Genomic DNA, 25,752 nt, shown 5'->3' with positions numbered 1-25,752 from the left:
ACGAAACAGGAAACAGGGCTCCTTCAATATTTTAAGAAACAATTCATATGGAAATGTGAACTCGTTCAGAAGCAATAAGTTCTCCTGATTATTTTGATTAAACTGAAGCAAAAATGCTGCTCCTTCAATCGGTTCTTCAAAATTGCCTAGTTGAATGCATATCTTCTCTGAGAAGATGGGACCAAAATAGGATTTAAGTAGTACTGTCTTTTCTTTGTTATCTGTTCTGCCCTCCGCAATGAGCAGCTGGTATATCGATTGTTTTCTTTGTTACTCTGAACATCTCTAAATAAGCCCTTTTGCTAATCTCAGTACATTCTGCTCTTTAGTTTTCCTGAAATCTGTCTACCAATCTAGGTATACATGTACTGTTTCTTGGTAATATGTCTCTCATTCTAACTCTTATATGTGCCTTTTTGGATTTTCAATTTTTTCACAAAAGTTTATGAGCAACCCCATTGGTTTCTTCTGCTCCTTTCTTTTTATTTCCACATTTTAATTATTTCCAAATGTCCTTTTTAGAACCTGAGTTTTCAGGAAATCCCATTAATCTGTGCATACTTTTTCCATTTTTCTCCTACCACTATGGAGTCCTATATATAATCATTAAAAGTTTTTACAATTGGATTTTTTGAAGTCTAAGATATGTGTTTCACTACACTATATTTTCTGCTGCTACCCAATATTCTTATTTTTGTTTACATTGTATACTGAATTATTAGTTACATGTTACTTAGAAACAAGACAAGGAATGCTAATTCTCCCTTCTCTGAAGAAAAATATTGCCCACCAAGCTGATTCCTGTGTGTTTTGGAATGATTATTTTGTTTCCTAACAGATGTCTGAACAATAAAGTGTCCATCAGTTATTCCTTCTCTCTTTGGAGACTCAAAACTTGAAAAACTTCATGTATATGAAAACTTCACTTATGATTAATATTTTTGAGTCGTTTGTAGTAGGTTTTCAAAATAACTCAGGTTTTATTCCTTTTTCCATTTATTATCCTTACATTTCAGTACCACAACCAAGTTCTTTGCATTGAATTTCTGTGACAATGTGGATATTTCATGTTAATGTGATCACAAAAAAGTAATTGAAAGGATGTCCGTGCTCAATCAGTTGTACATGTTTATGGGGAGGTGTAAAAAGCATGCTTTGTGACATGATAAAGTGAAAGAAGAGGCTGTGGATGAGAAAAAGTTTATGTAAGAGAATGACTGGCAAAAGAAATGAGAATGATAGAAATAATATAGAAAAAAGTGTAGTGAAGAATATAATAAACTAGAGCAAGTAATGGTTAAATTTAAAAGGTACAGAGAAAAACAAAGTATTTAAATTGGTGGCAATTTAAAAACTATATTGGAAGTGAAAATTGTTAAAAGAGTCTCCAGCAGAGCTAATGGAATTAAAAGTGATTAAATGTTTTGGAATGGAAATAAAGTGAGGGAATGCTAGAAGTATTCTAGAGATTTAGAGGAATAAGTATGTATCAAAAGTGGAATGAAAACAAACAATAGTCATGTGATCACAATTGGGACTTTGGCAACCAGCTCACATTTATAACTGGTTGCAATATCCCCTGGTCACATGACTATGATTTGCAGTGGCTATTTTTTTGCCATTTTTCAGAAAAAACCTGATAATCAAAATATTTGGTGGTAAAATGGTCATAAAATGAACCATTAAAAACATACAGAACAAGTAATTAATAAAATTGCAAATAAAATTAAATTATATTTCAACAGTTACTGGGGTGGTTAAATCTACAGGCGAGATATCTAGATCGTTTAGCTACTGGTAGAGTCTACTTGAGAGAATGTATTTCATGCAGGGATCTAGGGAACCTTCTGAGGAGGCATTCCATCACAATATAATGTAAAGTTTGCAAGAGGTATGATGGAACTAAATGGATGACAATAAATGGAAAGTTTATGCTTGTGACATTAAAAGTATATTGCTGGGGTGAAATGCTACCAGTTTGGACCGGTTCACCCGAACCGGTAATAAAAATGCTATTGGTTCACCCAAACCAGTAGTAAAATAAATGAAACCAGTTCAGGCAAACAAGTTTTTCTGATGATCAGCTGTGCCGCGCTATTTATATTAGCTCTCTATAGGATTTCCTGCTTTCTAGCTAATATAAATTGTGTGGCACAGTGGATTCCCCCCCCCCTCACTGTTTGCTTACCTTACCTTTTTGATGCTCTGAGTATGCGCGGGAGGTACGCAAGCGCTCATATTGCTACCGAACCGGTAGCAAAGGTAAGCGGATTTCACTCCTGGTATATTGGTTGTTTTCACACTACACCTCAGACTTGGAAGGTAATTATAGCTATCCAGTCACTGAGCACCTTATTTGGTCCCTGCTGAGTGGGAGAACCTTTACCTTTACCTTTGGCAAAAAACACTAAAAAATGACTTAGTTAGTTTATATATAATTTTATATATAATCTTTTCGGCAGACAGGAATAAAGCCTTAAACACAACAGTTGATTAACCAGTTAAACATAATGAAATCAGAAACTTTTAATCCATATATGAGCTGCAGGGTTTAAATTCTGATTTTTTTTCATCCTTCGCAGTTAATGGATTCTTGGCAAGTCTTGTGAAGGCCTTGGGAGGTAGCTGAAGGATGTTTATATTAACAGTTCTCTTTATTGGCAGAGAAAATAGTTCTCCCTCACTGGTATCAATTCAAATAGTTGGGAATATATTTTTCTAAGTAGATGATATGTTTTATTCAGAATCCAAGGAATCTGAGACCAATGGTATTTAACAGAAAAATCACTTAAATACTTGAAAGTTGTATGTATGTATGTGTGTGTGTGTGTATGTTGTATTTGTGCTGATAAATAAATAAAGGGAGACTAGTATAGATCTATTTCAAGCTATTTAGCTCTCATCAGCTAGCCATACCCTTACTGGGATTCGAACCTGGACTGTATTACATATTAGGCAGATGTATTAGCCACTAAGCCACAGGCTCTCCTTATCAGCTGAGCCAGGGAAGTAGGTATGTATTTGTGTTACAACCCCTAGTATGCCGAAATATGGGAGGGAACTCACTACTCCCCCTTTCTGTCTATCGGCTCACTACAGGGGACCATCCAGGCAGAAAACCATATTTTTAATGTTGCCTTTTTTATTTACAAATACACACACACACACACACACACACACACACACATATACATACATACATACATACATACATACATACATACATACATACATACAAAAAAACTAGACTAGGTTGATATGTTTGTATACTTGATAGAATTTGTGCTAAAGATTGAAAAATGGAGAAAATTTTAAAACATGATAATTCTGGTATAAACATAGTGTGTGGTCTATTTTGAGTAGTGATTATTTGTCAGAATAAAACAGTTGTATATAAAATACTTCTGCTCTATTTATATGGAAGTGAGAGTTTGGTAGGTGAAAAGAAACTGAATGTTGAATAGAAGAATAAGAAGTATGTTAGAAATTTAAAAGATACTAATGAATAATTAGTAAAAAAAAAGAAATATACTGTGGTAGTTTGTGGTATAAAGAGCATGATTGAGGATTTAACTACAGAACAAAAATATGGAAGAAGATTGAGGCAAAAGAGAAGGCCAAGAAAATCATGGTTGCATGATACAGGTAGTCCTTTACTTACAGCCACAATTTCAAAAATTGAGCTCAAAATTTCCACTGCTAAGCAAAGATAGTTGTTAAGTGAGTTTTGCCCCATTTTACATCCTTTCTCGCCAGAGTCATTAAATGAGCTAGCTTCCACACAGACTAGTTAGAAGGTCACAAAAGATGATAAAATGACCTCGGGATATGTTCATAAATATGAACCAATTACCAAATGTCCAAATGTTGGTCACATGACCATGAGGACCATGCTGCAATGGTCGTAAGTGTGAAAAACGGTAATCAGTCAATTTTTCCAGTGACACTGTAACTTTGAATAGGCACTAAATGAATGGTTGTAAATCAAGGATTACCTGTACTCAAAATAAGAGAGATTAAATTGAAAGAACAAAACATGTATGAAGTGATATATGGAAATTGTAGAAGCAAGAATGATTGCAAGGGTATGAATTGTATGAATACAGTAACTGATTTGATGGAAACTAGATTTAACTAACATTTTTTTCTTATATCATGCATTTGGTGTTTTATTCTTTATTCATGTTCTGTGCTTATTTGCTTAGTTTGAAGCTGAAGAGTATTTGCTTGTTTGATTGTTTGATTGATTGATTGAAAGATTGATTGATTTATAGAGTCACTCATCTTAACAGTGGTATGTATGTTTGTACATGTTATTATTAACTTTTAATTCTAAATAATCATGCCGTGAAATACAGCTTCAGCCAAAATTTTAGGTTTTTTTCTTTTTTGGGTTCAACTCTTTATATTGAAAATGCAAAAGAAAACAAAAAATCCAGTACATTCGAGAAGGATTTCTGGACACAACAAAACCTTCATAAGATAGCAGTCTAGTAATAGTTTTCATTTAAGTATAGAAATGTTTTTATTTCGCATATCATTTTGCCAAGTATAGTGGGATGAGATCGCTACTTACAATGGCAGAGCAGGAGATTGTATCTGCCTAAAATATTGTTTTTAGTTCATATAATATAATTTTGTATACTATACATTATTAATACTTTTATATAGGGTTAGGATGCATTTGATTTTTGCTGATATATGTTTGAAGTGCCTTTGAATGCTTAGCCCTATTAAGCATGCATTACCTAATAGGGGTGTCAAACTTAAAGCCCGTAGGCTGAATCCAGCCTGCAGGGTGCTTAAATCTGGCCCTCAAAGTGGGCCTGTGGGGCAATTGCTGGCTAAAACGTGCCATTTTTGGCCAGCAGGGTGCTGCTGGAGGCCAGGGAGGCTGAAAACAGACCATGCGGCCTGTTTTTGGCAGCAGAGTGTTGCTGGAGGCCAGGGAGGGCAAAAATAAAATTACACATTGTCATGCTTTTTTAGCAGTATTTCCTGCCTGTTAATGTTGTTTAATGCTGCTTCTTTTTGAATACTCATACAGAGAATTGGGATGCATGGCTAATTTAGCCAATCAATGTATTTTTAACTATATATTCAAACTTACTTAAACACGTTTTTTAAAAAATCTGATTAATTCAAACCAATCAAGATTTAATTTTGAGGAAATAAGGACTCGAGATTTAAAGCCTTTTAATCTAATTCTGTATTAATTAAGCTGGAGGCCTGGTGAATTTAATGGGACTTTTCTGCTCTGTAAATAGGGTCTGACTTAAAAAATATAATCTTGTGTGTCTACAAAGATATTCAGTTTTGATTTTAGGAGCCTTCGTTAGGCATACTATCTAGAATAATCTTCAGCCATTCAGTTTAATGTCACTGAAGTAATATCTTGTATGTGTATTTGGATTGCAATGGTAATGACTTTTAAAATAAATTATTATTTTTCCAGGTGGGATTGAAAAGCAACATGATGTGAACTTCTATGTGATTCTACCCTTAATGATTTCATGCTCATTTCTGCTGCTTGGAGCATTGTTGATTTTGCAGCATAGGTAAAGTTTTCTTTCATGATGCTTGCCGAATCTGTTTATAGTAGGAGAATATTAGATACAATAATCTATATGATCATCTATTTGAATGGATGAATAGAGAATAAATTAAATTTAAAAATTAATATTATGAAATATTTTCCAGTTATTAGAGCACTAATGTAGCATTATTCTTTGCAGCAACCCAGAAGCTGTAATATTTTTTTCTCATCATTATTTTGTTAGATTTATATCTTAGTTTCTGTTAAAGACAATACAGTATACATAGCACTGCTTCTTTTATTTTCTCATTTAGGAAAGAAAGAGCACAGAGAAAATGCCTGGTACAACTATAGAGTATATCTTCATAGCTTGAACAGGATCTCCCAGGTCCTGGTACACAGCCTTAGAAACCACACCAAATTTACTTTTGCTTATCCTTTGAACCAAATCAATTCATTATCTGTATTTTTTCAGAATTAAGAAATTATTGTGGGTTGATGTCCCAAACCCGAAGAATTGTTCCTGGGCACAAGGAGTTAATTTCCAAAAGGTATGGAACTCTATTTAAATGCATTTCATTGTTATATATTACTTGGAAACTGAGGCTGATTATTACCATTAAAATTACTAATGGGTTTTCAGGTACACTGACAAAAATAAATCCACCTGAATAAGTATCTCTTTAGAGATAGATATACATGTACATTCTAAACATATCCTTCCAGTTTTTATTATTATTATTACAGAATACTATTATTACTATTATACAAGCTCCAGTGCTCAAAATAAAATATAGAGATTCCATGCTCTTCTAGGACAATTCCATGCTCTTCTAGGACAATATGTCAACAGTATTCAACATTTCTATTGGAACCATGGATCTGGTCATTGTCTAAGAAAACTGGTCATTCTGATAGAGCAAGTCATAACGGCTACAAAGCATTATGAATGTATCTAATCCACTTATCCCCATCTCATCCCTCTCTATACATCTTTCTGTATGATTTCTTGATTCTTACATAGTACAGATGGCAGTTTTATTAAGTTTACCATTATAAACTTTGTGAATGAAACTATAAAAGTTGAATTAAATGTTATAATAGGTAGAAACATTTGGGGAAATGATTTTTTTAAAATTAATATATTATTTTCAGTTTTCATTTCCATTAAACTTTACTTTCTCATCTTTATTGTTAATTTTATTTCATTTCATTTAAACAGAGAATGGACATTCTTTGAAGTCTAATCTTGGTCACTGCCCGCTGAACCATTGTTCCAGCTCCCAGACTTCCTTTACAAGTTGTTAGAAGAATTATCTATTTGAATTCAGAAGACAGAATTACTTTCCTATCATTTCATTGTCTGCTGACTTTGTTCGTACATAATAGTGTTGGAAATAATTTTGTACAAAGGTTATATTAATGGTATATCATTCTAAGAATACTATTTTTCAGCAAGGACAGGTTTTTTGTGTAAGAGGAACACTTGAGGATTCAAGGACAGTGGGTACCATGTTATATTCCTTAATACATTAAGTTCCCCTAGAAAACTCTGATTAAGTAACCTAAGCTCAAAGAATAGTCTGGGCAAACTATCTTTATGACTGGGTTGAATGAATAAAACTGGGATTACATGGTAACCAGGGAATGTTCCCAGCACCTGATTTAGAATGACAGATATAGATATAAAGCATCATGTACTTAAAGCCAGCGATATCAAGTTGTCTTTAATTCTACACATTTTCCTAAAACTATTTTGTTTTCTAAATAAGCAATGCTAATTATGGAGCATGTTTCTTACTCAGAGCATCATATGCTGAATGTTTATAAACAATCATTTCATTACAGCCACATATATGTACCTAAGACACCCTCAGTGTAGATGCTTTTCCTGATTATAGGTAGTCCTCGACTTAACAACAATTCATTTAGTGACCGTTCAAAGTTATAACGGCACTGAAAAAAGTGACTTAGGTCCATTTTCCACACTTATTGTTGCAACATCTCCAAGTTCACATGATTTACATTCGAATGCTTGACAACTGGTTCGCATTTATGACGGTTGCAGTGTTCCAGGGTCATGGGACCATCTTTTGAGCCCTTCTGACAAGCAAAGTCAACAGGAAAGTCAGATTCACTTAACAACCGTGTTACTAATTTAATAACTGCAGTGATTCAATTAACAAATGTGGCTAGCCAAGTCGTAAAATGAGGAAAATCTCACAACAAATTTCTCACTTAGCAACATACATTTTGGGCTCAATTGTGATTGTAAGTCAAGGACTACCTGTAATTTAGTCTCTCAATTTCACATTTGCTGCACCAGTTTGAAAGCCATTCTGGATCTTCATATGCTCACTGTGTTCAACAGGATTGGAGAATTTAGCTTACTGTTTTCTTGTGAGAGGAAACACTTACCTGATCCCTCCTTCTGATTCCTGATAGAAATTAGTTACAAAGGGAATGCTGGCTTAATGATTTTGCAGTGAATAAACAAAGATGACATTGACAAGAGATTAATCAGATTTCCTCTCCAGCCCAGATGGAAAATGCCTGCAAAGTACTGGAGGACTGCAGCAGCTTGGTCAGGGCAATATTTGTGTTTCATATTAGCAGAAGGAAAGACAGCTAGGCCTACAAATTGCTTCAGGGGTCTTTGAAAGCGAGAATAGTATGACTTTGATGTGCCTTTAGTTAAATTGTGCCAAGAAGCAGGGAAGAATAGAGTAAATGTTTTTGACAGAAGAGACAATGAAAATTATTATCAGGAAAAGCAACCCCTATTTAGTTTATTTTAAAGTGTGTGTAAATGGCCTTCTGAAATTCCTTCTATCTTTGCAATCAGTGGGAGACTCATTTTATCAGATGTTCCAATAAAAGTGAAATTGTATAATAATGTGAGTAGATCTATGCCAGCAGTCTCCAAACTTTTCAACTCAGTGGAGAAGCAGAGGCAGTGGAGGCTGCGGTGGCAGGAAGGAGAAGAGAGTATGGTTTTGTGTGGGCGCATCAATTTCACAAATGCAGTGGTGCACACACAAGCTTGTCCATAATTCCACAGCCTCATTCCAAATGCGCTGTGACCCAGCACATTTGGTGTTTTCAGAAGGTCATGAACTTTGCATTGTTTTAGGTTACTGTTGGTGAAATCTACCACCAAAAGTTATGAATTACACTATGGCATCCATTATAAAGTGTCATTTCCTCTCTAAAATGCTTAGGCAAGGGAAGAGAGGCCAAAAGATCAAGTTAGTAGAAACTGTCCCTGAGATTACAGTCAGTGAATGGGAAACAGGAAATTCAAAGGAATAGAACACCTACATAAAATCCTATAAAAATGCACTCGTTTCATGTTCTAATGGGAACTTTTATAGTTTATGAATTTTCAATCTTAATATAACAGAAAGTTTGAAAACTCAGAAATATTTAAAAGCTTATTTAGAAGGTACAAACTTATTCTGTCCAATTTCATGCTAAATGCAGTACACTCAAGGGCCATATAGCTTTTGCTGAGACTATTCTACTACATATAACGTCATATTCAAATTATTCTTGAAATGAAAATTATGAACATTTGGAAAGCTTTATTTCTGAACATTTTAGCTTTTACTTAGTCTAATTCCAGTGATAACTTTATCTTCTGTTTTAGCTCATCTACTTCATTAGAGTGCTATCATATAAAAAGGAAGTGTTGACAATGAACAGAATGACATATACATGAGCAGGATTTTCCTTGTCCTGATTTCTAATTTGTTCAGGGCACTTGGAAAAGAGCTGTATGTTTTGAAGTAACTTCCTAAAGCTATACAAGAAAAATTAATAAAGTATTTATCAAAAGACAACTGTTTTTCCTAATTTGGAAACAATATTTTTTATCAGATGAATGATAGAAACTCAATGCAGTCTTTTGTCCACTCTCACTTTTCGGCAGACTTGAGAAACACAAGCAGGCAAACCACCAGCAAATCATAGGCAGCAGAAAATATATCGCTATTTTTAGGAGAAAAAACGGGATCTCTGTTGTTTACTTGTTGTTTTAACAGTCAGTCATGTTCAACTCTTGGTGATTTTATAGGCAAGTGCTCTCCATGCCCTTCTACTAGAAAGACAGAAAAACCTAGCCTGGATATTATAATTCCAAATAATAAAAAATGCAGCATAAACAAGGACGACAGAAATTATTCCTTGATAAATATTTGACAAGCTCAGGGGGATAGTTTCTGGAATTTCTCAACCCCATTAGCAGCAATGGCCATAGGTATTTGTATTTGTTCTGTGTAATAAAGTATTGTGTGTGTGTGTGTGTGTGTGTGTGTGTGTGTGTGTGTGTTTATGTATGTGCACTTTCTTCCCAGAAACTAATCAGGGTATGTGCACACCACTGTTGTATGCTTGGGACAAGGGGTTGAATGAAGAAGTTTTACAAATTTCTATGGAACGCTAAGCTCTAGAACAATTAGGTGAGATTCCATGAGAAACTAAGTGCAAAAAATGAAAAGACATCATTCAAACACAATGAATTTCCTATCATGAACTTTGCTTCTTGATCAGAGACTGCAGGAATTTCTTTAGAAAGAAATGACAGCTTCTGTGAAAAGGTTTGAAAATCCTGCACCAAAGCATTTCTGCTTGATCACGCCTGGAGTCTCTTTAGCCATATAGCAAAGAGTTTACCACCTCATGTGGCTATTTGTTTCATGGGCTGACAGTTTATAAAATCAGGAAGTTCCTCCTAATGTCTGGCTGAACCTACTTCCTTGCATTTTAATCCATTGGTTCTCATACTGATCCTTGGAGCAATAGAGAATAATTCTATTCCTTCCTCTATGTGACAACTCTTCAGGTATTTGAAGACTGCTTTAATATCCACTCACCAGCTGTGCATAGATCAAACATACCCAGATTCTCTAGCATTTCCTCATGAAGCTTTATTTTAGATCCCTGACTATCTTAATCTTTCTATGACTTTAATTTGCCTCTCAACTATGGAGCCCAGAACATGACACAATATTCAGATAGGGCAGTGTTGGCGAACCTTTTCAGCACCGTGCTGAAACGGGAGCGCACACACTCAGGAGAATACCCGAAACCAGAAGAGCAGCAACCTGGTGTGCATGTGCGTGTCAGGAAGCTGAGCTTCCAGTTTTCGGCGTGTGCATGCGCAGCAGTCACCTGGTCTTCCAGTTTCTGGTGTGCATGCACACGTGAAGACCAGCTGGCCAGCGCATATGTGTGTGCTGGAAACCAGAAGCTCAGCTTCCCGATGCGCACATGCCCACCAGGGAACTGTGCTTCCAGTTTCCACCACTCCCACAAGTGTGAAGAACAGCTGGGAGGAACCCGGAAGAACAACGGGTGACAGCTGGCGTGCTCAGAGAGATGGCTCTGCGTGCCACATGTGAATATGTGTGCAGTAGGAAGGAAAGGACAGGCCACACACACCCTCTTCTGCATCGTATGACCAAAAGGAGGACCTTAGGGTGAAGCCAGTATTCTGACCTGCCTTTCAAAATGAGATCCATTGGACATTTTTCTAGAATCCTTGTCTCCACAACCCATCTTCCATCTCATTCTTTATCTGGCTAAATTTCCCCTGCTGCAGATTTGGTCTCATCCTGTTCAATTTACAGAGAATTATCCTGTTGACAGACACAAGGCTCTGAACCTCTTTTATGTAAGGAATAAAAAGAGTTTATCTATTTTCTTAACATTTGTTGCCCTGTGTATTTTTGCATGTGCCACATACACATATACACACGTGCTATAGTCAGATGTGGGTTGCTCCCAGTTCAGCTCGGTTCACCCAAAATGGTAGTGGAATTCAGGCCTGGGTTGTAGAACTGGCAGCGACCCAGGCCTGCCACACCCCTGAACAGCATGCATGAAGAACAATTTACATTGAACAGGGCATGCGTGCGTTGCGCGCTGGTTGCGAACTGGTAATAAAACTGTCAGCAACTCACCCCTGTCTATAGTGTGTGTGTGTATTTCAGACATATAAATAGAATCTTATAGATTCTTTTGGTTGCTTCTTGCAAGTATGTTTCAGTTGTCACATCATAAATGATTCGACAAACAAATTTCAATAGCAAGTGAACTTAAACCTATTTTGTGATCAAAGTATTATATTTTATCAGCTATTAATTTTTCTAACATGTAAGGTTTTCATTAATGAATTATCTCCAACTCAACAGAATATTGGAATCAAATTCTGCAAAGGAGGCCGCGTTGGGTCTGTCTGTCCATTCTTCTGTCAGTAGGATAACTGAAAAAACCACAGAACAGGACTTAAATTTGAATAAATATAAACATTCCTCTTCATTACAATGTTGTACTAGAATACTGTATGTTATACCTCAGCCATTAGCTGTTGACTAGTCTCAAAAACCTCAGAGTCTAAAGGTATTTCTGAAAGTCTTACATTGCAGCCGTCTTCACCCATTCCAGCTGTTTTGAAAACTTTGTTAATCCTCCCCTTCTCTCTCTCACTCTCATTGTGCACTGCATATTTTAGCAGCATATCTATGCAGGGTTGTAACAAACAGAATATTAAAGGCACTCCATGTGGGTGGTGTGCAAATTCCCTGCTGTTAGTTCAGCACCAGTTTTTCAAAGATCCATGAGTATCCATTGAAGCGTTTTCCAAAATCTTTACAGCTAGGCTGAAAACTTTCTAGTTGACCAGTAAAGAAACAAAGAAATCAGTATCCAGCCTGCATCCATCCCCCCCCCCCATCATATTAATTTCTTCACTCAGGTTTGTGACAAAGAAAAGCAGATAACTGGAATTGTTGCAAGAGCCTATACAAGGGCACTATGTTGCTTTACAGACATTGTAAATGGGGAGGGGAGGACAAAGAACCTGAAATGGAGCACTGATAGAAATTCTTTTGAATGAAAAAGCTACCTCCAAGCATTCTAGAACTCAATTTAAATCGCAATGATTCTCCTGATTACCCAATAACACTAATGTAACTTGGAAATAAAGATGTGCATTGCCACTACAGAAGCTGCATCAAATCCTCAGGCCTTCTCCATCTCAATGCATGCCAATTCTGATATGGGTTAGGCCACTGGGCACTAAATTTCCAGCAACCAAAAATATATGAAAGGTCAGCTCCATAATACATTTTTAATAAAGTTCAATAAAGCTAAGCTAAGAAATTGCCTAGAAAAATATTTTCTAGGGAATGGCAACAGAAGCAATATTTTTGAAATGCAAAACATCACCCACAGTTTTGGAGACCTCCTTAACCACTCACAAAGAAAGGCAGAAAATTTTGCCAGTAGTTCATCTGAACAGGATTTTAGCATGACATAAAGAGTATTTGGAACTTTGGGAATATCACCACATGTTGATGTAGTCTACATGAGAAATACACTTAACTTCATCCTGGATGTTGGAGAGGAATAGCAAAACCTGATAAACACTTGCATTGCATATCAATGATTTCTGGAGACAAAGCTGTACCATATACTCTGACCAGAATAAAATAATTTCAATAGTTTTATTGACAGGTAAGTGTGCATAGAATTGCAGGCTTGCTTTGTGGTTATTTTGATTATGATTCATTTTATTTACCAGTTATTTTTAGAGCCACTGCATTCTTAATTTCCTCTTTATTGAAAGGAAGATGCATTATATCCATTATTCTAATTGAGAAGACAGAAATCTAGGGTTCAAACAATTACTTTACAGCATATAAAAATTAAATATCTAAAATGGTATATTTAAAACTTGCAAATATATCTTTGTTTACTTTAACGCGTATGCCTTAAAGTGTTTAATCTGAACTAGATTATAAGTGATAATATCTGGATTCAATACCATAATTTGGTTCCCCCCCCCAAAAAAAAAATTATTTTAACGATGTAATTCATCTGGCTTTGAAAATGAAGAACCTGATTCAAATATAATAAAATATTCCATTTGCTTAATTTTTCCTATTCTTGTATTTTTTTTCAGTATGAAAAATTAACTGATAAATGAGCTTTACAATGTGTCTTGTTTTTTTAGCCTGAAACCTTTGAGCATCTCTTTCTCAAGCATCCTGAAGCGTTGTCATTTGGTCCGCTACTTCTGGAATCAGAAATAGTATTGGAAGATATCAGTATTGATAAAGCAATGAAACATGAAGATAAACAAGAGTTACTAGCAGTTGACTCACTGTTTCCAACCATTCAGGACTTTGAGCATGACTCAACTTGCTTTAGTGGTCATTTCAATAGCGATAGTCTATCTGAGAATGTCCAAGATGCTGAAAATAAAAGAGGCATGTCAGAACAATGTAATGTAAAATATGCAACTATTTTAAGTGGCTCCATGTCAAGTGGGCTTTATGAGCCTCCAAAGGATTCAAGTAGTCCTTTTGACAGAAGTTTTGTGAACCTTAAGTCTTCAGTTCCAGCTTCTTTCTCTAGCATTTCTTGGGCAGTAGGAAATCAAGCATTTCTGATATTACCTGAATATTTTCAAGACCCTCCCAGGAAAAGTCACTCTCTCTCTGTTGTTTCCTCTGAAGGTTTCTTAGAATCTTCAGAACAGGATAAAACTTTCACTGAAGGTGACAGCCCAGAGAGAAGTTTGTTCTACTTAGGCATGGGCCCACTCAAAAATAATGAAAATGATATATTTTTAACAGAAAATTCAAATGGGGCACCATGTAATTTTCATACCAATACTCTCATTAGAACCATGAGGATTTCTCAAAATGTAACCCCTGATCTAAATCCTTTTATCTGTAACTGTGAGAGGCCCCTTCAAACCTTTATACCGTATATGCCACAGTTTCAAACACTGACAGTTAAAATACATGAGACAGCTAGTAGCAAAGCTTAATTAATCCATAGTTCTAATTTATTTTGATTATAATGTTGTATGTCCAACAAGTTTTCTTCATGCAGAACATTTTGGCAAATTCTGTATTTTGCAAATGAATAGCTAGATGTTCAGGTTTTATTAATAATCCACATTATTTAATTCCCAAGTAGTGCAATATTGTGTTTTCCTGAAGGAGAACAACCAGACAGTTTTAATATGTGCTTGATTATCTGGAAAGACAAAGTAAATTATATCTTTCCAAATAAAAGGGTTCTTTTTTTCCATAGCTAACTTGCACTTATGAATAAACTGCTATTGTATTGTTAAATTTCTGCAATTAATTGAGTGATAATCGAGCTTCAGCGATATTCTCAGGATGAAGTTTTTACTATTTTCTGATTAAGGCTTCAATGAAAGTTGAAATAACCAAACTTGTGCGCATGTCTTAAGTCTCTAATCTTGCAAGTTTAATATCAGTGTATTATTCTCTACTGACATAGGAACCATAGCAGGTCAATGGGCATGGCTACAATTATCCTATTGCATAGAGGAAAACCTTGTGCAATACACGAATACTGACACAGGTAATATATTTATGCAGCCCTTGAATATGCTTTTTATGAATGAAACTGCACATGTTCATCCTTTGACACAGCATTATATGTCAAAGATTTTATTTGCAAGAGAATGAACAATACTGTTATCTTCAGAACCAGATGTAGAAAGTTGGCATGCTTTTATTCATGATTTGCATACAAAAATGAACAGTGTTTGTCCATGTACAGTTTTGTGACAACATCTAGAAATTTCCTAGGTAATTTTCCATCATAAATTTTGTTAGAAATGTTTCTAGTTTCAAATTAATTGTTCTAATTAAATTTTAACTGTTAAGTAAACAATGATAGCAAAGTTTCTGAGCATTAGATGATAGACAAAGAAACTGATGTCAATGCATTGAATGCATTAAATTGGACATTTGTGGTATGTATTCCTTTTAAGATTAATACTGCTGAAAAATATTAGAAACAATTCAACTGTATATAAATGGTTAAAATGTGTTTGAATCACTGCTTTAAAAAGTATAATAGGAAAAACTGAATGTGGTCAAACTAAGATAAAGCAGAATATATCCATTCTGCATTATATATTACTTAACAGATTCTGTTCTTACATAATTCACATAAATCCTTTAACTTTTACTTTTGGGTTTCCTCATGCTGGACAGAAAAAAAAACCCATAAAAAACATTTAGTAGAGAAAAAATATTTTTGTTCACTTCTTTTTTAGGTTTTACAGCTTGGGAAATCCAAATTCAAACATATTTTAAAGTTTTATGTTCTATAATAATAATTAGAATCAGATTAAAATGATGAATTACATACAAAAAGAATATTCCAAATTAAACAAGAACAATAATTATGAGTTATTAAGTGTATACTATAAGGAGGGGGGAGGAGAGGGAGGAGGAGGAGGAGGAGGGAAAAAAAATAATACTCAGATACATTTCCTAATGTTATGCAAACTCCTGGAGAATTATCTCATTTTCTTTCTCAGCTTAGTTTTAACTATCAACGTGCAGTGCAAGTTTGCTTTTACAAAGGCTGAACAGAGACTGCTATTATCTATAATAAATGCATATTATCCACCCTGGAAAATCTGTTTATCAATAGCCAGTGTCACGTATTTGAATGTATAATTATGTTTTTGATGATGTAATCTGGATAAATTTAGCTATATGCTATGTGTTATGTCACTGCAATTATTTTGGAGTCTATTGATTGTAATTGTACTATTTGTAGCACTTTAAATGTTCTAACTGCTGTTGTCTCTGAATTCTTACACTGTGCCTTATGATGTGTTTGTTTGCCAACTTCATTATAGTATTTTGAAATCTAGCTTACAATAATGTAGGCATCAGTTACTGAAGTGTACAGTACATATACCATGAAATTTATGGTACAACTTTTTATGCTATGATAAACCAGAACCATATTTCTGTAAGATACTGTATATAAACTATTCATTCAATTACAACCCATTCTTCTGAGTATGTTGTCCTTCAATGTGCTTCTGAAATATTCTTTAAAAAGTATTTAGATAAGCTTACAGTAGTTTTGCAAGGAGTCTGTTTATCAGAAAGATGCAATATAGCAAGCTAGATTGTCATAGGTGCAGCAGCAACAGGATAAATTGATTATGTGAAAATGGCATGCAATTTTTATTTAAATAAATTTTCTATGAGTGTCCATTGATCCCAAGGAAAATGCACTTGATCCAAAGGATGATCGCAATAATATGTTTTGTACTATTTTTAGCTGCATGCTTATTCAAATTTAGCCTAGATATCCATGGAACATAATACAGGGTGTGTCAGGAAAGTACAGATATTGATTCTTCACTATAGAAGTGAAATGTGCTTCTGTATTACTGTTTTATACTTTTAACATAACAGAGGAATACTATTAAAATCATAGAGGATAATCCATTAACTGTATTTAAATGGATATATGGAATAATAAAGTGAGAGTCATACAGTTGAAGGAAGCTACTTAGTTTGCCCATCAGATATAGTCATTTGCCCAGTCCAAGAATCCAAAGTACTGATTAGTATCCATCTAATTTCTGCTACAATTGCTGAAGAAATTGGTTCCAATGCAGAATTACTCTTACTGCAAGGAAGGTTTCCATAATATTCGGCTGGAGTTTGTGTTCTTGTTAATTTTAATTCATTGTTTCATATTCTAAATTCTGGAATGAAGTAAACATTTGGGTATTAAAGAGTGCTACTACATTTACTTAAATCTGAATATACATACAGTTTTTCTCTCTCTCCCTTCCCCTAGGACTTAGTTTCTAGATTCCTACAGATACTTAATGTCAGCAAGGCACCCTGACATAAGACAAAACTTTTCTAGCTGACTGTATAGTCTATTGGTAAATAACTTTGTTCTAATAGTGTTTATTCTAGTTTACAGAGCTTCCTAAAGCTTAAGCAAAAATCTTTCCCAGCCTTTAATTTAGCCAAGGTAAGTTGAGGATAAGATCTGAGAAAAATGTCCCACAAGCTAAACAGAATAACACTGATATTTTCTCTCTGGCACTTAAAACACAAAACATTTCTGAGACTAGCAAGAAATAGGAAAAATGAATGGAAGCTCATCAATTATGAAATCCCAAACTAAGAGAGTTATCCATATGATTTCTTAAAGATAGGCCACTGCAGCCTTTGTGCACAGCCTTTCCTTACAAAATCTTGGTTGATTCTGGGAAAAACAAAGAGGGATGGATCTGCTAGCATCTGGTTGAGGAACTGCATTGCTTAGTAACAGAAAGACCAGTCCCAATTTCCATTATAATCTGAAGACTACCTGTAATAGAACTTTAGCTAGAATGGTACATTGAAAACTTTTCTGGAAGATAGTATTGAAAAGCCACTTCCAAATTCTCAGCAAGAAAACTAAATGTCTTCATGCAGCCAATTTGGGCAAGATCTGAATGAAATATTATTCCTCTATTTCCACACTTTTAAATTAATATTATCTCATAGGTCCATTATTAATTGCTAATAGTTTCCCCCACCTTCTGTTTAACCATGTTTGATTTTGGATGCTGTCTGGATAAGTCTTTGCAGCTTTCTTGGCAAGGTTTTTCAGAAATGGTTTATCATTGCTTCTTTCCTAGGACTGAGATAGTGACTGGCCCGAGATCACTAGTTAGCTTTGTGTCTATGATGGAGCTAGAATTCACAGATTCCCACTTTCTACTCTGATATCTTAACCACTACACCAGATCCGCTCTCTGCTAATGTTTAGGACTTAATCACTAGTCTTCTCTTTCACATAATGCTTATTAATTTAACGGATACTGTTAGGTTAGGATATACTCCCTGCCCTACAAAAACACTTGCATACAGTGTGAGTGTGTCTGTGTTCTATTTATATTCACAGAAATTAACCAAAGAGCTCCATGCATTAGTCGTCCAATGTCTGGTTAATTACATATTTATGTTTGGGAAAGAACCTTTGTGCAGATTAGTAATCTAATGATCCTTGAAAATGGCACCTTTACAATAGCAAATAGCTTGGCTAATTTGAGTCAACAGGTGCTATTTTTTTCATTGGTACAGCACACTGATTTCACAATAAAATTAGTAAACTGATATTATTATTTTTACATGATATAAATAGACCAGATGCTGGTAAAATGGTTCATACTTGTTTTGGGCTATATTTACTTTGTTCAGCTCACCCAATATATTCTCATATTTATTGATTAATGCAATCAGAAATGGTGGCAATACCACTGTCAATGGTATTCATGGAACAATAGCTATAGAAAGAAGTATGCGAATAGTTTACCAGTCCACTCCAATATTTCCTTTTAAATGTAATCTCTATTTTACCATAGATCTTATAGTATAAAGAGGTTTCTATAATTTGAAATTCTTCATGTACATTGGGAATACTAATATCTGAATTCCCAGCAGCATGTCCATGCTAATTGCTAATATCAGAAATATAGAAAAGGAGATGTCTATTTCTATATCGATATGAATATAATTTATATAGCTTGCTCTTGCAAAGCTTGCTCTTTTGCTTGTCCAGTGCTTTGTCCATATGATGTTGTTTTGTTGCTAACTAGTAGATGTTAATTAAGTTTACTTATTAGTTGTAAGACTTTAAGCATCAAAAACTCTGGGCTGTGTAGAAGGATTGAAATATGGAATGTTTTTCACCAAATGATAAATAAATTATTTTTGCTGAATGCAAAAGAGATAGGTATTTATGATTTTGGTAGCATGGTTGTCATATTTGTGGGATGATACAGCATATTTACCATTAGATTGTGCTTGAATATGCAGTATATATAGGTGGTGGAACTCATGTTCAAAATAACTTCTGCTATCTTCAAAAACAGAGCTCAGTCTTAATTTATATGTGCTTTTGAATTCATGGATGATATTTAATATTAATGGATCATTTGAAAAAGCTTTTATCTGGATGAATTTAATACATACTATTTTTCAAACTGTGAAGAACATTTGTATCAAGAGTGGCTCTGCTTTTTATATCCTATGTGTATCCATAGAATTATTACCTCTCACATTATGCTATTTGATTAGTATTAGTATTTGAATGAAAAATGGGTTTTGAACTTTATTCTGCCAAATGTTGGACTTAAGATTTCAACCATAATTTCTTAACTGTTCAAGCACAATTTGAGTTCATGTTTCAAAACACTTGCCAAAGTAATTTTGTATCTACTTTTGTGAATAAAAGGTTCACTGTTGAAGTTGCATTGCAACTGTATTTTGTAATCTTTTGCACATGGGATCTTTGTTTGAATGTTTTCAACAAAATGTAATTTGAGAATTACAAAAAAGAACAGAAGCCAATAAAGATATTGAATTAGCACATGGTAATATAGGGGAACATAATGCCCTGGCCAAAGCTAAATTGCTATGTTGCACTTCAATACCGTGTTTCCAAGTGGCCTTTACCAAATTGTTGGAATAAGATTCATAGCATATTTATGAAACTGTAGTTGAGGAATAGGATTAGGCCAAGAGAATGAGAGACACAAGAAAGGAAATAATATAACATTGTACCAAACCTTTTTTTTCCTGAGAAGTGACCTTCCAAGTATTGTTGAATCACAACATTCTAAGGCCATAATTTGTGGGCTTTTTGTCTGAAATTACAGCCCTCCCCTACATGGGAAAAGTCTCCAGTCATGTTTTTTCACTGATTACTTCATGCATTGCATTTTTTCTTTCCTATTAAACCATCAATAGAACACTTTAATTTTTTTAAAAAAAATATGACTTTACTAGTCAATCATATCAATTGTTAGGTGGCAATGAAGAGTGACACTTTTTGCCTGTCTTGACTGCCATCTAATTGCCATCCAGATGTTTGTATCTGAAACACCAGCAGGGAATAAATCCTATTGAACAGGGATCTGGAAGGGCTTTCACTATAATGATTGGTGTGGAAGCTATAAATGACCCTAAGAACATCATGCAGACATGTGCTTAAGAAAGGGATAGTGTCCTATACTCACATCAGCGATTTGCTCAAAATTCAGCTGTTGAAATTGAATTATGAGAAAACTAAAAATCACTTGGGCATTATGCTTTCATCATCAAAAGACAAACATATAGGAGACTTTTTGATTTGGTGGTGAAAAAAGCTATGTCCCCATAGACACATTTTTCCTTTTATATGCTCTGAAGCTGACATTCCAAACAATTTCCAGGAATAAGCTTAGCTTAATGTTAAGCTCTATTTTTGCTGGAAAGTTCTGGGTATTCATCCTGAATGAAAGGGCTACTTTCATTCACAGAAACCTGGAATCCAGTGGAGGATTCAGTCCTATAGTGCTGATGGTTAAAGGAATATAGGAATATGGAGGGAGGGAGGGAAGGGAGGAGGGAGGGAAGGAAGGAAAGAAGGAATTCCTTCATTGCCAGCTTTCCACAAACTCACTGATGAAATCAACAAGAAGTTGGAACTCTCTCTTTCTCCCACTGATTTTTGCCCACCTGTTGTTATTCTGTAATTTGGCACCTTTGTATATAAACAGGAGCAAAACCCAGACTCATGATGAAATTACTGAGTTGGGTAATGAAACATCTGCCAGCAAACAACTAAACTCATAGAGCACCACGTTCAGCCTTGAACTATAGATATTTGCTACAATTGTAATTTATGAAGTTGCCTTGTATTTTTTTGCCAGTATGCCTACATAGGTTGTGTATTTACATTTCACTCTGCTAAAATCAGGAAAGTAGATATGGTTGCCTTTCCACAACTGTCTTGATTTTAAAACCAAACCAAACCAAACCAAACCAACTGTACAGTGACATTTTAGTTTTTACCTTTTTGTGTGTGTCTGCTATGCTTTCTTGGCATTTGTTTTTCATTCAAAACTTTCCAAAGGAACGGTGACTTATTTCAGTGGCAGATATTGGATACATTAATTATGACCAAATGCCACACTGTCTTTTATATCTCAGCTGGAGCTTAACACTCTTTATAAATAAGCGCAGGTCAAACAACAGGAGATTTCCAGCAGAGGAATCATTTAAGCAAGTTTTGAGTCTGAGTTGCTGTAATTCATTTTCTTCCAGAGTTACTAAGCAAAAAAAAAAAAAAAGGGGGGGTGTCTTTTCTACCTGTTTTTTTCTACACTGGACTGCCATCTAGTGGACTCTAAAAGATGTGATTGTCATCTATGCTGAAATAAACAGGAACATGTTTTAATCCTGTGAAAATAAATTTCTTAAGATCTGGAAAAGGCAATGCAGCAAGCTTTTGTGTGAAACACCTTTCAAGTGTGTAGATCACTTGAACTATTGTATTTACTTATTCTTATCCTGAGAACTGATCTCAATAACAATTGCAGTCAAACAACCAGGTTTATCTATAAATTATAAAAATAATGATTCCTTTTTCAATGAGATAAAGTGGAAAACAGCATTATGTAAGGTGGCACCACTAAAAAGTTTTAGATTTGTGCCTGCACTTCAAGAAATAATGAAAATGGATTTTTAACAAGATGCTGTTAAAAATATTGGGGCGACGTTCATATTTTAATGTACAAGATTCTCAAGATTTTTAAAATGAATATAAAATTTAAACTTTCCTTTAGGATTTATTGGATAAGAATCCTGAAAAAAATTATGTAACATTGTTGTTGTATATGCTGACTACAGCGAGAAAGCTTTATGTATTAAAAATGAAAAGATATGCTGATTCCTATGATGGAAGAATGGAGTTAGCAGAGATGATTAAATTAACGGGTTTTTTTTCAATTTTATTAACAAAAATATAAAATACACACACACAAAACTTAGACGTACAACACATTTACACAATGCAATACAAACAGGAGCTTCAACTGTGCTGAAATGGACAAACTAACTAAAGAAATTCAGGGAAAAGAAGAATCAGAATTCTACCAGATATGGGATAAATGGTATAGGTGGATGGAGGAAAGAAACAAGAATCAATGAAGGAATGTAACAAAACTCAAAAATAATAGTTATGAGTAAAAATAAGAAAGTTAAGAATGGTGAAACCCAAATGAAATACAATTGAATGGGAAATAATATAAGGTGAGCGCTATCGATTGATAACTGCTATTAGAAAGAACACGAAATTAACGGTTTTAATGAAAGAAAAGATCATATCCAACTTTGATTCTATCTGGAAACTGCTTCTAAATTTTGGGCTTGAGACAGAAAAAAAAGTGAAATTCTGGCTTTGTGATGTCCGGATTACATTTATTATTTTTGAAATGGCTAGTATATACGAAGTATGCCAAGTAACAAGTTTTGTACCTGTGTCTCAGTGCCTAGTGGCAGTAATAATTCACAGAATTTGCATGACGATGCATATTTTTAAATATTTGCTTTCCACACAGATGCTCATGAATGGAGTCCTTAAAAACCCCAGATTATAGCAATTTAAAATATTAAATAAGCATGATCAATGCTTACAATGGGCACAATTCAGCTAATTAAAATAGCCAGACTCCTTACTAAATTTTGCATCAGATGCAATAGCATCCCACTGTAGACTGAGTCACACAAATGACTATGTTGAAACCCCGAATTTGGAAAAGGTAGCCTTCACAATCAATGTAACTGGCAATTATAGTAAGAGTACAATGTCTATATATTATTTATTACAAAAGACATAACCATCATCATAGACATTTGTACTAAGATGGGGTGCCCCTGACTTGCATGCCATTCTAACAGTCAATTTGAACTTCCTAACATCCTCTAACCATAAAACATGGTTGCAAAATAGCAATAGGTGCCTTTGGCCTTTATACAACATTAATTATTTGGAATAATTCACACATGGCTGCAACTTTATCTAAGACTTCTAATTTTTAAAATGCCTCTGGTTCTCTGTGCCCCATTCTCTAGTGCATTTGGTTATACATTGTTTTTTTGCAATTATTTGTTGCTCTTGCTGCATCTTCTCACAATTTACTTCAAATAGATCTAAGAGTACTGTTCATGAGCAATTTTCAATTGTTGATTGTATAAAAATGATTGTTATTCAGTCTTGAATCACAGCTGACTTAATACAATACACTAGCAGAGTTGAAAGGGACCTTGGAGGTCTTCTAGTCCAACCCCCTGCCTAGGCAGGAAACCCTATACTGTTCCAGACAAATGGCTATCCAACATCTTTTTAAAGACTTCTAGTGTTGGGCAATGTTCCCTCTAATTTTTTTTCAGTGTGTGCAGAAAAGTATAGTGTTTGAGCGGCACATTTTCATGCCTGAGCACCTGAATTTTTTTCACAGATGTTTCACAGAGCAATTGATTTATAGGATCCGAATTGGAATGGATAAAATGGTTTTGTGCTTGAGTGTGTGTGTGTGTGCGCGCACGTGTGTGTGTGTTTGAGTGAATGAGAGATCCGGTAAGGGGACTGTGCCTATTTAGAAAAGAAGGTAAATTATTGCAAACATGATCAGTCGAAGATAAGTATGGGAACAGGTTGGGTGGTAGAGAGAAAGTGATAAAAGAGTGGGAGAGACGAAGAGAGGAAGAAAAAAGAGGGAAGAGAGACAGAAAGAGACAGAGAAGGAGAAAATGACAGAAGAGTGGGAAAGAAGGAGAGAGAAAGAGAGACAAAGAGAAAGAAGTTGAGAGAGACAGAAAGAGACAAAGAGGAGAGAAAAGGGAGAAGGAGAGAGAAAGTGACAGAAGAATGGAAAAGAAGGAGAGAGAAAGAAAAGAGAGACAAAGAAAAAGAGGATGAGAGAGACAGAGAGAGAAGAGAGGAAGAGGAAAGAGTAAGAGAGAACATCTCATTTCAACCCTGAGGTGCAAATATTCTATTTGATTGGCAATTTTATTTGTCCATTTACTATCTAATACTCTCATTTCTCCTTAAGTTAATCAAGAATTCCCTTCTTTTTATTGAATTTATCACAATACCTTGAGAACAACTTTTTCAGCATAGCTTTACAGCTATTTAAAATATATAGTAATTTAGGTCAGGTTTTCAGAACATTAGTCTACTATTTATAAGTCACTAAGTGCAAAGAAACAGAATTCCAAAAGTTGGCTTCCCTTTTTGTAATTGCCTATTGTCTGCTTTATTTTCTACCTACATTTTTGATAACTAATATTCACTGTTGACCCAAGAAGCCCATCATATATAGAAACCCTCCCTATGAACTTTGTTGGGTTTCCATGGAATGAAGTTTGATCTTTTTCTCAACCATACAGTAGCATATTCTTTCTAAGGAGGATATAATCAAGATAGTCCATAATTGCCTATCAATCTAATAGTATGGCGATTGACAATATCTTTATGTTTCAATTCTAACTCTTTCAGTCTTAAAGGTTTGGTGAGAAGAAATCCAAAAATACCTTTAAAGAGGAAAAAAATGCTTACACATGGAGACATGTATATACACAACATACAGAGAAACAAACTTAACATATCCCTCCTTCATTCAGTCCAACACTCTCGTGGGAATCCCGGCCAGATGAGAGGGACTGCAGAGGGTCTCCTCGAGTCTAGGGCAGCGAGTCATTCAATGGGAAAGTTGCCTCTTGGAAGGAATGACCCAGCTTGGCTCCCGCTTTCGATCTGCCGCCCAACGACCGAACAGAGAAACGAAGAGGCAGAGAGACGAGGCAGGAGAGACGAAACGGGAGCCAAGCTGGGTCATTCCTTCCAAGAGGCAACTTTCCCATCAAATGACTCAGTGCTCTAGGCTGCCGAGACCCTCTCTGCAGTCCCTCTCGGCTGGCCTGGATGCCAGCGAGAGTGTTGGGCTGAAGGAAGGAGGGATACACATGCTCTCTCTCTCTCTCTCTCTCTCTCTCTCTCTCTCTCTCTCTCTCTCTCTCTCTCTCTCTCTCTCTCTGTGTGTGTGTGTGTGTGTGTGTGTGTGTGGCAAATGGCAAATCCGAGCAGCCACTGCTGGGAGCCTGTCCCATACCTTCTCCCAACCTCCACACCCCTTCTCTCAGCTACTTTCTGCCTTGTGAACCTAGAACTGATTGTTGTCTCCAGACTGTCTCTCCTCTCCTATTATCGTGGAAGGCGTCTCACAAAAACCACTGCGCAGCAGTTGGAAAATGCTGCGCTGTGTTTTGTTGCCACGTGTGTGGCCGCGCAGCCATGCACCTTAGAGGGAACATTGGTGTTGGGGCATTCACAACTTCTGGAGGCAAGCTGTTTCACTGATTAATTGTTCTAACTGTCAGGAAATTTCTCCTCAGTGCTAAGTTGCTTCTCTCCTTGATTAGTTTCCACCCATTGCTTCTTATTCTACCCTCAGGTGCCCTGGAGAATAGTTTGACTCCCTCTTCTTTGTGGCAACCCCCTGAGATATTGGAAGATATTGTCTC

General features: G+C 35.3%; 1 protein-coding gene across 2 annotated transcripts in view; it reads left to right on the top strand.

The window, feature by feature from the left end:
* LEPR (leptin receptor) overlaps positions 1–14,586 on the top strand; it is a 57,274-nt gene extending 42,688 nt beyond the window's left edge. The window contains exons 17-19 of one of the 2 annotated variants that reach the window (XM_081948927.1): positions 5,456–5,558; positions 6,012–6,087; positions 13,554–14,586. In XM_081948927.1, the coding sequence (XP_081805053.1) occupies positions 5,456–5,558; positions 6,012–6,087; positions 13,554–14,375 (1,001 nt within the window). In that variant the 3' untranslated portion in view covers positions 14,376–14,586. Of the gene's footprint in view, positions 1–5,455; positions 5,559–6,011; positions 6,088–6,758; positions 6,996–13,553 lie in introns of those variants that run through there. The other variant, XM_081948928.1, reaches the window with a different exon arrangement.
* The last annotated feature ends 11,166 nt before the right edge of the window (positions 14,587–25,752 follow it).

This window comes from Natrix helvetica, assembly GCF_964273705.1.
Source record: "Natrix helvetica genome assembly, chromosome: 3".
NCBI lineage: Eukaryota > Metazoa > Chordata > Lepidosauria > Squamata > Natricidae > Natrix > Natrix helvetica.
Note: the sequence above shows the minus strand (reverse complement) of the source record. Positions and strands in the feature narration are given on the sequence as shown.